Here is a 13,228-nt window from a genome sequence, read left to right as displayed (position 1 = left end):
GACTGTTTCAAGGACAGCTTTTTTCCATCTACGTAACATTGCAAAAATCAGAAATTTTCTGTCCAAAAATGATGCAGAAAAATTAATCCATGCATTTGTTACTTCTAGGTTAGACTACTGCAATGCTCTATTTTCCGGCTACCCGGATAAAGCACTAAATAAACTTCAGTTAGTGCTAAATACGGCTGCTAGAATCCTGACTAGAACCAAGAAATTTGATCATATTACTCCAGTGCTAGCTTCCCTACACTGGCTTCCTGTACAGCACTTCGAGATATTAGCTGATGTAAGAAGGGCTATATAAAATAAAATTGATTGATTGATTGATTGATTGTTCTTCGGCTGGCAAGCACCCCCTTTTTCCTCCAAACATAACGATGGTCATTATGGCCAAACAGGGATTGATTTGCACCTTTCGCACCAAAGTACGTTCATCTCTAGGAGACAGAACGCGTCTCCTTCTTGAGCGGTATGACGGCTGCGTGGTCCCATGGTGTTTATACTTGCATACTATTGTTTGTACAGATGAACGTGACTTGTGGAGGTCTACAATTTTTTTCTGAGGTCTTGGCTGATTTATTTTGATTTTCCCATGATGTCAAGCAAAGAGGCACTGAGTTTGAAGGTAGGCCTTGAAATACATCCACAGGTACACCGCCAATTGACTCAAATTATGTCAATTAGCCTATCAGAAGCTTCTAAAGCCATGACATCATTTTCTGGAATTTTTCAAGCTGTTTAAAAAGGCACAGTCAACTTAGTGTATGTAAACTTATGACACACTGGAATTGTGATACAATGAATTGTAAGTGAAATAATCTGTCTGTAAACAATTGTTGGAAAAATTACTTGTCATGCACAAAGTAGATGTCCTAACTGACTTGCCAAAAACTATAGTTTGTTAACAAGAAATTTGTGGAGTGGTTGAAAAACGAGTTTTAATGACTCCAACCTAAGTGTATGTAAACTTCCGACTTCAACTGTATGTGTGTCTTGTATGTTGTAAGAAGGTACCCCTTTCCACTGTGCCAATGGATTACTCCTGGGCCAGAGTGAGTAATGCCAACCATGCTATCACGTGTCCCTTGTGAATCAGGATCTCTGATTGGCTATGTCCAACCGTGTATTTAATGTTGGCTTCCATAACTGTGTGGTGACAGTCTTTCTCTCCCTCCCTCTGTGATATAGGAGCTGGGTCGGATATAGGAGCCGAAGTCAGGATCCTTCATGACCAGTATCTGTGACGAGAGGTGCCTGGAGCTAATCTGCGCTGCCATGCCCATCAGGCGTTGGCAAACACCACAGAAGGGACAAAAGGTGATTACTTATAAGATAGTACATCACAAGTGTTTAGTAATATCACCCTTTCAATACATGTGTCACTCATCAAGGACAGAAGATATGCTGTTGAAATGGAGTCCTCTGACTGAAAGACTGGTTCATACTGATGTCTGAATTGATGATACAAGACACATCTATTACTTTTTATTTAAAAAATTAATCATAATCGAATGGTACTATCAATAGGGGGGGACCCTGTGTATTCTTCAACATGTCAGGGAACTCCTGTCTTATATGGGACACCACACAGTAAGGTATAATATTTGCATATTGTTATATTAGCAGAACACTGCTTCTACAGTATTATGTGAAGTATGGTTTATTCTACATGGAACTGTTACACTTTAAAGTTATCAAAACACTTTTGTTTAGAATAGCTACATAACTTTAGCAATTGCACTCTTCTCATATTACTCTGTAGGCTACTGACTGATGCAAAGCTTCTTCCTGGTCAGTAGCCTACAGAGTGGTATGAGAAGAGTGCCACCCTCCTCCATATCACATCTGCCTGTAGTTATTGAACATTGTCTGCTGGACCCATGGGTTGAGGCAAACTCGGTCATACCCAGGATGGAGTGTCATGCACTCTATCCCTCCTGCCACCTGACTGCACCTGTCCATAACCTGTAATACATTACATAGATGGAAGGGACTTCATCACCCACTGGAGACTTGAAGACAGAACCTCACCCCAAAAGCTGTGCTTGTCAGTGTGTGGTTAGACAACCAAATCCTTAAATTTGGCCAAATAGACAAATAGAATGCCATTCTAGTTCTGGTTAGACAGCTAAAGTTGTATTCTACACACAACTTATTTGTATTTTCTAGGAAAGTGTAGTCATACTGTCTTTATAAGCACATCAATATTACATTTACAGCATAAAATGTTTTGTTCACTATACCAAAACAGTTTAGTGCGGGAGCGAAACAAAACTTTAGAGTGGTCAAAACCACTCATCTTGAGGTGACGGGGGAGGGGTGCAAAATGCAATCTGTTAATTATTATATCATATACAATATGGACATATCTATTTCAATACAGACTAGCTCAAAACATTACTAATCATTGAAAATGACAAATTAGAAGTCTGCAGCTGCTCCGTTTGCTCCATTGCTCTGGTGTCTATGCCTGTCACCCCTGTGGCACCCGGTGCCTGACCCTTGCGCAACAATGGGGGACTACGGAATCCCCACCGGACCTCCAGGCGCAAACAGGGGGCCATTCCCATTCCTTTCATGAGGCTTTGAGGAGGAACAGAAGGGAGATGAGGAACAAGGGACACACGGCTGTGGAGAGGGATAATCCTAGGGTCTGCCTGAGCCTGTCTATAGAGCAGACTCTACATAGAGACCCATACACAAACCCCAGCTACACATCAGAGACTTACACACAAACCCTGGCTATTGGCCTCCACCAGGGCAAACTCTACACAGGAACCAACACACAAGCCCCAGCTACAGGCCTATAGAGCAAACTCTACATAGAAACTCATATGCAAAACCCCAGCTAAAAGGCCTATAGCAGGGGAAACTCAACACAGAGACCCAGACACAAACCCTGGCTATATAGGCATAGAGCAGGGAAAACTACACAACAGGGAATAATACACAATACAGACACCCACACACAAACTCCATACAGCAAACCAAAGAAAGATTGCATCGGGCTTGGTGGTGCAGATTGCTATGGTGGCCTAGTTACTGAAGATGCTGTGGGTTGACAGTGGGTTGATCGTTGTGGGCAGAACAGTGTAGGTTCAATGCCTAGCCATACAAGCAGCACTGCCTCGCTATTGCTATTTGCGGTGGTGTGTGCCGAGCGCTGTGGGCGTGTGAAATGGTCCTTCTGTAAATCTCATTCAGATGTTTTTCTTCTCAATCTTCACTTAAAATACATATACTGTATGTAACCCACACCTACATGCAGAGGAACTGTATCTGAACAAATGTCTGCTTTTACCTGCCTTGCTGCTGTAAACGACTATCTATTTTTCCTTGAAGCAACCATCATCTAATATTGAAAAATGCTTCAACCTATCGTAACATCACCGATTGTAGCACACTGTCATTGTGCCCTTGAGCAAGGCACTTCACACCGCTAACCTGCTTCAAAACCATGTTCTGCAGCTGACCATGTTTTGCTTCCATTCATTCTCACTCTGTACATGTGTCTTATCTTTTAGGTTAGGAACAACACAAGACATTCAAAAGACAGCCGTCCGTTTGACAATGGAACAATAGTTATATTCAATCCTATAGACTAGCCACGGTTCTACCTACCAGCCTGGTTGGTGGTGATGTTGACGGCGGAGAACTGCGGCGTGTACGGGCTCTTATTCGACACGCCGTTGACGGCCTGGATCTCAAAGCTGTACTGGGTGTGTGCCTGCAGGTTGCGGACCGCCACACGACGCTGCGTCAGGCCCAGGTGGCGCGGCGAGATATCCACGTTGTCGTCGCAGCGTGAGCACATACCACGCTCGGGCAGGCACTTTTTGCAGATGATGTTATAGAAGATGTCGCCGCGACCGCCGGAGTCACGCGGCTCGCTCCACTCCAGGACCAGGGAGGTCTCATTGACGTTGGAGATAACGCTGCGCGGCGCAGAGGGGACGGCTGTGGGGGAAGGAAATAAGAAGAAAAGAAAGGAAGCAAACAATGTCAATTCATTTTAATTCAAAAACACTTTATCGCCATGACAGAAGTATTGCCAAAGCAACAATGTTGAACAATTCAACAGGACATAAAATATATTTAGGACAGGGGGTAGAATCTAATAGATTCTATTTCAATACGACTTTGGTGGTAGTGGTAATGGATGAGGTTAGGGTTAGTTCTCTCTGTGTTTTGAGTGCTTAGAGAAAGCTCAATATGAAATAAACAGACCTTGCAGTTCTTTCTGTAAGGAGGAGAGCGTGTGAGAGGATGTGTGTTTGTATGCGCGCACGTGCATTAGTGATGCGCGGGTTGACTCATAACCCGCAGTCCCCGTGGTTATATCGGGGCGGGCGGGTTTAGGGTCATGAAATATTGTGTGGATGAAGGGCGGGCAGGTTGAATAAAGAGAAAACAATACCTTAAAAAATCCATAAATGTATAATTCTTGTGCAATTTATATCTATAGGCTACATTGAGGGTTTTCTTTCATTGTTTTAGGCTATCTGGCATTAGTGTGTAAGCCTAAGCTTTAGGCCCTGTAGACAAGCCAAAAACCCTACACGCCAAATGCTTTTGGGAACGGGCAGAAAAAGTTAAAGTTGATCCACAAAAAGGACAATGTCGGAGTTTAATTCAATAAGAGAAAAGCTGCAAAATGGAGAGTTGAAAATATAGAGAAGGGAGGTCCAGAAAAGTAATGCTAGGGAAAGATTTGGTGAAGTGGTAAAAGAGGACGACAGCAGTGCTGGCTACGTTATATGTGATGATTTTGAGGCGCTATACAAATTCAACAGTCACAAGAGGGGGACTTCAAATAGCTCTATGGCACGTCAAGGGAACTGTAGCCTACTGTTCAGATTAGTTAAATGGAAAATGAAATCTGGACTGACTGTAGGTCTATAACCTCTCACATAGACATAATATGAACTCCTGCAGAATTAAGCATTTCTTGCAGTAAAATTATAAATCAAATGTAGGATTTTTTTTTACTCGGGAACAGGAGTGGAGAAATATGATTTATTTATTTCAGCATCTTGAGAGAATTTAAATGCACAGTTAGATACCGTCTGTAGAGGTGCTATCTTTATCAGCATCATAAAAGTTTTCACAGTTTACCTTGCAACCGGTCAAACTGATGTCATTTGGCAATTTTTGGGGGGGCTATTGCATTTTCTCCCCGGTGCCTAAATGTCTTTGCAGAGGTGACAGAGAAAGGAAGCAGAGGTGACAGAGAAAACTTTACCGATGTCAACTAGATCAAAGCATTCATTCTCTCTATGTATGATGTTATTCTGGTGAGCAAGGGTTTCATTACTCTTCTAGGGCAACCAACATATAATGACAGAAGAGAAGCTGCATATATGTAATGATAGACAAGTTGACTAACAAATAGCCTACCAAAATGTCGGTAATTATATGCAGAAACATATCTAAATCAAGCAAAAAAATTATTCAACCCCTGTCAAAAAAACGTTCCACCGTCTCTGACTGTAGCCTACAGCACATTTTCTATATTAGCGGGTCAGGGTCGGTTGCAGGCCTCAGATTTTCACTTTATCACTTATAGTCGGGCGGGTGCGGATGGGTTAACAATTGCGGGTGGGTGCGGGTGAACAAACAGCTGACCCGCGCACCACTAACGTGCATGCCTGCGTGTGCACGCCTGTGCGCATACATGAATATGTGTGCTTGTGGAAACAGCTAAGGGGGACAAGAGAGACTCTTGGCAGTGGCGAAGCAATTGTTATCCAATTACTGTGGCCTTATCTCTGCCTGCTCTGTGGGAGAATCAAACACACCTCCTAACAACAAGAGAAAATAGGCCCTCCGTCCACCACCAGTGAAAGGATTACTCCCTGTATGTGTGTGTGTGTGTGTGTGTGTATGTGTGCTCTCTTTGCTCTTAACTAAGACACATCCACTAGATAAATTCCTACACTCTGCCAGTGAGAGGTGGCGGCAGTGGGCAAAAGGCACCAATAACGTTGGGATAGCGCTTGGAAAACATTGGGAGACGGCTGTGTTTGTTGTACATGTGGCACTGTGGGAATGTTCTCAGGCCCTTCAGAGAGTGGTGATAAAGGTAGTGAGTGAAGGTCATAGTCCAGAGAGAAAGGACTCGTTTTTTTTGAGTCTTAGAATGGCTTAATGGCTGCAGAAGTGAACACACACACACACACAACCATACCCACAACCTCAGTGTATATTCAGGCCCTTGAGTGTAGTAGCATACTTTAATGTTTGTTGTTTGTTTGTGTGTATGCAGACAGCAACTCAATGAGCAGAAAAATTAAATAATACTTACTGGTGCAGGCATTGTCAGGTGAGTCTGTGTCTGAGCGGTAGTAGCCGTTTCTGCAGGAGCACAAGCTGGCTGCTCCAGAGCTGGTCCGGCTGTTCGGTGGGCAGGGAGTACAGAAGCCCTCACCCTGCTTGGATTTGAACGTGCCCGGGCTGCAAGCTGAGAGAGGGAGAGATCAAAGAGAAAGGAGTGAGTCCAAAAGCCAGGAACTACACAGATAAGGTGGACAAGGTTAACACAGGTGAATGAAAGCACTAATTTGAATCTCAAGCATAGCAATATTGTATCTGTGTAAAGCTAGGTTGTAGTTGTTTGTATTTGCATTTGCGCGTGTGTGTGTGTGCATGCACGTTGTCTTGGCACTCTCTCTGAGCCTCTGTGATAAACTATGGCTTCCGACATGATTGACAGCTTTCACTGCCGTGTGTGTGCGTTTGTTTGTTTTTGTTTTCCCTTTTTCCGCCTCTCTGGAGAGCACATCCCCCAGCAACATTACAAGAAGAGGGTGTTTTAAGCAACATGCAGTCCTTTGCATAAACCCGTGCACACATGCACACACTGTCATCCCAAATTACTAACACACCCCTCAGCCTTCCTCTGAACTCCTTCCTTTACTTATCCCTGATATACACACAAACATATGCACACACACACACATATATGCACGCTTGCACACACGCACACAGACGCACACACACATATATGCATGCTTGCGTACACATATATGCACACTTGCACAAGCACACACATATGCACACATACACACACACACTTCCATGACACTTGGGAACAGCCTTCACTTCCCATTAACATGCTCTCAATGCTAAGAAGCTTTTCTCAAAAGTGTGCCTATCGTATTCCTTTTTTCAAATCAATCCAATTTACTGCACCACTAATGGTTAAAATATTTGTCATAGAGAGAATATGTTCTCAATGCTACCTGGTAAAAGTAATACATTAATACATAAAATAAATACATAAATAATGCCTCAAGCAGAGAGTGCATAGTTTCTCTGATGGATAGAGTGATAACATTGTCGACCGGTGCCCTTTGTAGACTCCCTATCAATTTTTACAGGGCCTGTTTAGAAGTTTATAACTCAGGTGATAAGTTATGAGCTAGCGTGCAGCACTCTGATCCGGAACTATCTATCTATCTATCTATCTATCTATCTATCTATCTATCTATCTATCTATCTATCTATCTATCTATCTATCTATCTATCTATCTATCTATCTATCTATCTATCTATCTATCTATCTATCTATCTATCTATCTATCTATCTATCTATCTATCTATCTATCTATCTATCTATCTATCTATCTATCTATCTATCTCTAAACTAAACTGTCTTGTTAAAAGATTAATGGAGCCGCCGTGGTATGTTAATAAAAAAGGGAGGGGAAGGTGAAAGAGCAAAGTTGCTATGCCGCTATCTCACTCGTCAATGTCAAGGTTGCTTTGTTTTGGTTCAAAATGTTAATTGCCGTGTTGCTACTGGGTTTGTTTGCTTCCTGTTGAAAGTATCATTTGGAAATGAGGTCAGTGGTAGAACTGTGGGACTGGTTCTTGTCACATTTGTCACCGTTTTGCAATGTGTGAAGGTTAAATATTGGTACAAAGCCGCATTAGCCTGCTGAGCGGTGTGCATTAACACTGAGTGTGTTTGTTCTTCCACCAATGGCTAACAAAAAGCACTAACATCCTGGCATGATAAAATTTTACCTCACATAACACTTGTCTTGTTAATCATGTTAGTGAACATGCTAGTTGTGCTTGTGAACTTAGCAACTATGCAAATTGTTTTTTCAAGGTCGCTATGACGTTACAATGCAGGCTCTCTATCATATTCTATCATATTGTCCTGTTAAAAAATTATAATAATTGGTCAATGAGATCTTGAAAGAGAGAATAATCAGGTTCGATTGGGCACTATCCCAACAAAAGCTTCCCCTTTAAAGCTGCAACCCGATCGAATTCGTATAGAATTGTGAGTTATAGAGCTGTCATTCTCATTGAAAACAAGTCTAAGAAGTGATAGATGTGTTCTAGGTGCGCTATTTCTATGCTTCTCGTTTTTAAGTTTTGTTTTTGCGTCTTTTACTTTCAGTTTTGTATACCAGCTTCAAACAAGCTGAAAATACAATATGTTTGGTTATTGAAAATATATTTCAATAACCACAACAGTTTAGATGGTACAATTATCCACACTATACATTGCTTGTTTTGTCACATCAACTGAAATTAGGAGAACTATTAGAAATTCTGCATATTGCAGCTTTAAACGAGGCAAGTTGTTATGTGTGAAGTACTGAAAGTGCTGATCAATCGCTTCCAGTGAGGTAAGAAGTCATCCCCCTTTGCTTTCATCCTCCCTCCCCTTCGAGCACCACTCCTGACATTGCAAAGGGGGAGAAGGGAGGATGAGGAGGGAAAGGCATAGAAAATGCTAATCTTGCAGGCTCTTTTTTTTGCAGATCTCTCCCTCCTCTCTCTTTCCCTTCCCATCTCTCTCTGTTTTCTTTCTTTCTCTCTCTTTCCTTCCCTCTCTCTCTCTCCATCTCTGTCTCTTACCCTCTTATGCAGAGCATAGGGCTTAAGGAACCGATTAGGGTGTGTGCTGAAATTGGAAGTGAGGAAGAAAAAAAATGAGTGGGTATAGAAATGTGGAGCGGTAGGCAAGGAAAAGAGAAAAAAAATAGTATTGATCCATTAATATTCATGTGGATGTCCTCACTGTGCTCTGGTAGGGAATTAATGAGAGCTTTAGATTAAGGGGAGAGAGAGAGAGAGAGAGAGAGAGAGAGAGAGAGAGAGAGAGAGAGAGAGAGAGAGAGAGAGAGAGAGAGAGAGAGAGAGAGAGAGAGAGAGAGAGAGAGAGAGAGAGAGAGAGAGAGAGAGAGAGAGAGAGAGAGAGAGAGAGAGAGAGAGAGAGAGAGAGAGAGAGAGAGAGAGAGAGAGAGAGAGAGAGAGAGAGAGAGAGTTTCAGGTAGAAATACAGAGAACGTCATAGGGAGAAAAAAAGTCAGAGAGAGAGAGAGCAAGGGCTCGGAAGAGAGAGCAATATATAGATAAATACTATAGAGGGAAAAAGAGAGAGAGAAAGAGGGTAAGGAGAGAAGGAGAGAGACGACAGGGAGATTTATCCCCTGTGGTTTCTGGTCGACTTGATTAGGGAGAGTTTTATCAGGCCCAGTCGCCAGGGCTTTGCCCTTGAGCTGCCAGAGGAGTTTTTAACCACACACCTACCACTAGCTTTACTGTGTCCACTCCCCTTTAAAGGTGGGCACACATTCAATAACCTCCATTCAACGCCATGTAGGGAGCTGGCGACATGAAGAATACTCCTCTCTCTCTCTCCCTTTCTGTTCTTCTTAGACTTCAAGATCCCCAAGTCCCCTTCCCTACTTCACACTTTCTACCTTTCTTTTATCTCTTTCCTGAATCTCTCACCCATCTCCTCTTTCTGTTAGCAGGGTGGTATGAAGTACAGGCCTGTGTGCTTTTTGACACATATGCACACCATGCATCACAATCAGCCATGCCAAACGATAACTGACAGTGGCCTACCTCTCATCTCCCCTGCTCTCCAACGTTCCACAACCCCCTCCTCTTCCTCCCACTCCCTGCCTCCCCACTCTGTCACCTGTACATTTGAGTACACCTGCTGTTTTAATTCACCTTGGTCTGGACTTCTGTGAACCTGTTATGTTCTCTATCAGATCTGGCCCTCCTAGATCTCTCCAGTTTGCTCCGGTGTCATATAGGTTACTGACAGCAGCACCCACGCTTTTATTTATTCATCAACTCACTGTCTGGGAAAATTGAGGTCATGAGAGTAGAGGCTCGGTTGAGAGAGTGCCACTGACTATATGATGGGTTGTGTTGTGTTTCTCGCTGTTTCATGATAGTTGGGTGTAAATGTACAGTATCTGGATGCATTTGGCACAAAATGGCTGACGTCAAAAGGAACAAGAACATTGGGTGATGACCCAAAAATGGCCGGCAAAAAACTCACCCTGACATTGAGTGTCCTTGATGTCACACTCACCCTGACACTGGGTGTCCTTCATGGCGGGCTCGAACCCGGATGCACAGGTGCACGAGCCAACAGGAACCATCCACTCACCGTCCCCATTGCAGTACAGCTTGAGAGGCACGGACACCTCGAGAGCGTTGGAGACGCATGTCCCTGGCGCGATGACCAGCGACGTGGCCTCAGCCCCCGTGGCCGTCTCGGGGAACATGGCGAAGTTCGCAATGGTGGTTGAGCACTTCTTATAGAAGACCCGGACGGATATCAATGACATACAAGCCCCCAGGTCCTGGAATGCCAGGTAAAACCCAACCTTGGATAGAGGTCCGAAGCTCCGCACTTTCGTGTTCACCCTTCCCGACTCCAACATGGAGAAACTCTCATCGGGTGCGATGGTGTCCACCTTCACATAGGGGTTCTCCATCCAGAATGGACTTGTCTCCGTGGCCGAGTCTGAGTCGGACTCGTAGTAGAAGAGGTTGAAGGTCTCCTTGCAGGAGCCTGGGATGTTGGGGATGCTGTTGCAGTCGCGCACAGTGAACTTCATCTCCACGTAGACACGGAGGACATCCTTGCGTGGGATGAAGTCACTGCGAAGCCAGTTGTTCTGGTTGCTCTCCCGCACGTTGCACACCTGGTACGTCCGGATGGGGTTCATGGCATCGTCGTAGCCGCTCACCTCCTCCCACTGTGGATGGAGAAAGAGGGAGGAAGAGAGGGGGGTAGAGGGAATAAAAGAGAGAGAGAGAGAGAGAGATGAGTGTTAGGGTCAAACAAAGGTCAAATGTCCTATAATGTACTGTATGCATTCTTAAACACATTGGCACACATACACACTCTCACACACAGGATAGCTAAGGAATGATTTAAGGAGTGTGTTAATAATAATACTATGTCCACTAATGGGGGGGCGTTAGGAATGGACAGATGAAAGAAAAAGGAAGTCAAATTTTCGGTTTGTGCCTTTTCAATTACGCCCGAGCGGCGCTGTTAAGTCGAGGGCCGTTTCCACCCGCACCGCTGCCTTTCATCTCTGGTTACCGCAGTGATGAGGCAGGAAACAAGGGACATCGAATTCATCACAATTACGGCGGAGTGTCAATCCAGGTGCATCCCAACCGAACATCACTGGTTGTTTACCTCATTCTCCAGGTTCGGAGTAGTCGCCCGCATCGCTTCACAAGCAATTACGCTTCAATTATGGAGCTATGATCGCATCGTCCTCTACAGCTCGTGAAAAGAAACGTGTATCCTTTTCTCTCTTTCCTTCCTACTTCTTTATCTCTCACTGTTGGGAGCCAAATACATAAATTACTGAGGCAAAGCTCTGATTACGGGTTTCATTAAATGAAAATATGAAAATATGTATGCAAATAGTCAATATATACAGAAAATACATAAAAGACCTGTTTGGGTCTATCTTTGAACGGCAACTAGTTTAACTTCATGTGTTTCTCAATACATGGCTTCACTTGGCTGAGGAGGTTTAGAACGATAACGTCAATCGAAGCAAAACAGTCTGTTCAAGTTGGGCCAAATGGAAAATGCAAACATGCTTGGTACTAGAGAATGTCATCCCATACCCTGGGCTTCCTCCTACACTCTAGCTTGAATCTGTGCTTGTCTCAACTGTATGTGTGAGGGTTGCTGTTTGTATTGCATTGTAAAGAAGTCAGTCAGAGTTGACGTGGGCCATTATTCACACAAAGAGATGCCTCCCTGGCCACCAGTTCATATATCAAAACTATGTTTGCATATAATGACAAGAAATTATAAACCTATGCTGGTATTTGGTGCATTATTTAATTGTTTATTAAATTATATTATTCTCTAAATATATTACTATTTAATAGTAGTAGCCATAATGCATAAATGGCACCATGCAGGGTTCTATATGGAACCATTTTGGTTCAGTGAAGAAGAACTGCTAGGGTGATGATCAATGAACCCTATAAAAGGGTTCTATATAAAACTTTTAGGGGTTCCATATATGAAGCATACGATAGAACCCATTTTTTAAAGACTGTAGACAATGCAATAACAAATCTGGAACAACTCTCAGGCAATGGCTCAATACTGGACAACAGCAGTAACGCCAGTCTTTGGAACATGTACAAGAGCCAGGTTTGAATAGGCCTTCAATTTGCCACCTCTGGGGGAAATTAGTTTACCACAGAACTTTGGACGCTGCTGAAATACAGACAGCAAAAAACAGAAAATAATGAAAGTTTTCGCTCTGAGGCTGAAGACTCTTAATTAGGGGCCTAATGTGGATGTAGCGGAGATAGGCAATTCATCCAGCAGGACCCTCTAGACCTGTGCTCTAGGCTTAGCTGAGGATCAGGCCCAGAGAAGGCATTAATACGTGGGCTATCTGCTGGAGAAGGGACCGGCGGGGGAATCGATAATCACCAGCCAGGTCAATGGGACGAGAGAATGCATGAAGTGTCAATGGGTATTTAGTTCAGTGTAATAAATTGCCCAGTGTGCAAGAGGGAGATAGAGGAAGAGAGGGAGTGTGTGTGTGTGTGTGTGTGTGTGTGTTTGAGCGTGTGTTTGTGTGGAGGTCAACCCCATGAGACCACATGTACAGCACAGATGCGGACACTTCACACCAGCCCTGCTTACCAAAGAGGGTCAAATTCTTTGGCATCGATTTGGATCAAGATGAATAGTTATGCAAGCTTTACAAGTCAACTCCCTTTTCCCTTTGTCCTTTCCAGTCAAATGCACTACATTTTACTTTCAGATTCACTGGGACCTTGGTGCAGCCATAACAGAGGATGTGAGGGGGATGTGAGGACTCAGGCCTTCTTCCAGACCTGCATACCAACCAAGGCAGCTAGATAACAGCTAGATAACACATAGTCAAGGATTAGCCATGAATGC

The 13,228-nt window shown here is 43.6% G+C and overlaps 1 protein-coding gene across 3 annotated transcripts in view; it reads right to left on the bottom strand.

Annotated features, from left to right (window-relative positions):
* LOC121533787 (ephrin type-B receptor 3-like) overlaps positions 1-13,228 on the bottom strand; it is a 106,040-nt gene that overhangs the window by 34,182 nt on the left and 58,630 nt on the right. For 2 of the 3 annotated variants that reach the window (XM_041840023.2, XM_041840024.2), the window contains exons 3-5: positions 10,355-11,027; positions 6,305-6,460; positions 3,622-3,957 (exon numbers count right to left, since the gene is read on the bottom strand). In XM_041840023.2, coding sequence (XP_041695957.2) covers positions 3,622-3,957; positions 6,305-6,460; positions 10,355-11,027 — 1,165 coding nt within the window. Of the gene's footprint in view, positions 1-3,621; positions 3,958-6,304; positions 6,461-10,321; positions 11,028-13,228 lie in introns of all 3 variants that reach the window. The other variant, XM_041840022.2, reaches the window with a different exon arrangement.

Source organism: Coregonus clupeaformis, chromosome 18 (genome assembly GCF_020615455.1).
Source record: "Coregonus clupeaformis isolate EN_2021a chromosome 18, ASM2061545v1, whole genome shotgun sequence".
Lineage (NCBI taxonomy): Eukaryota > Metazoa > Chordata > Actinopteri > Salmoniformes > Salmonidae > Coregonus > Coregonus clupeaformis.
Note: the sequence above shows the minus strand (reverse complement) of the source record. Positions and strands in the feature narration are given on the sequence as shown.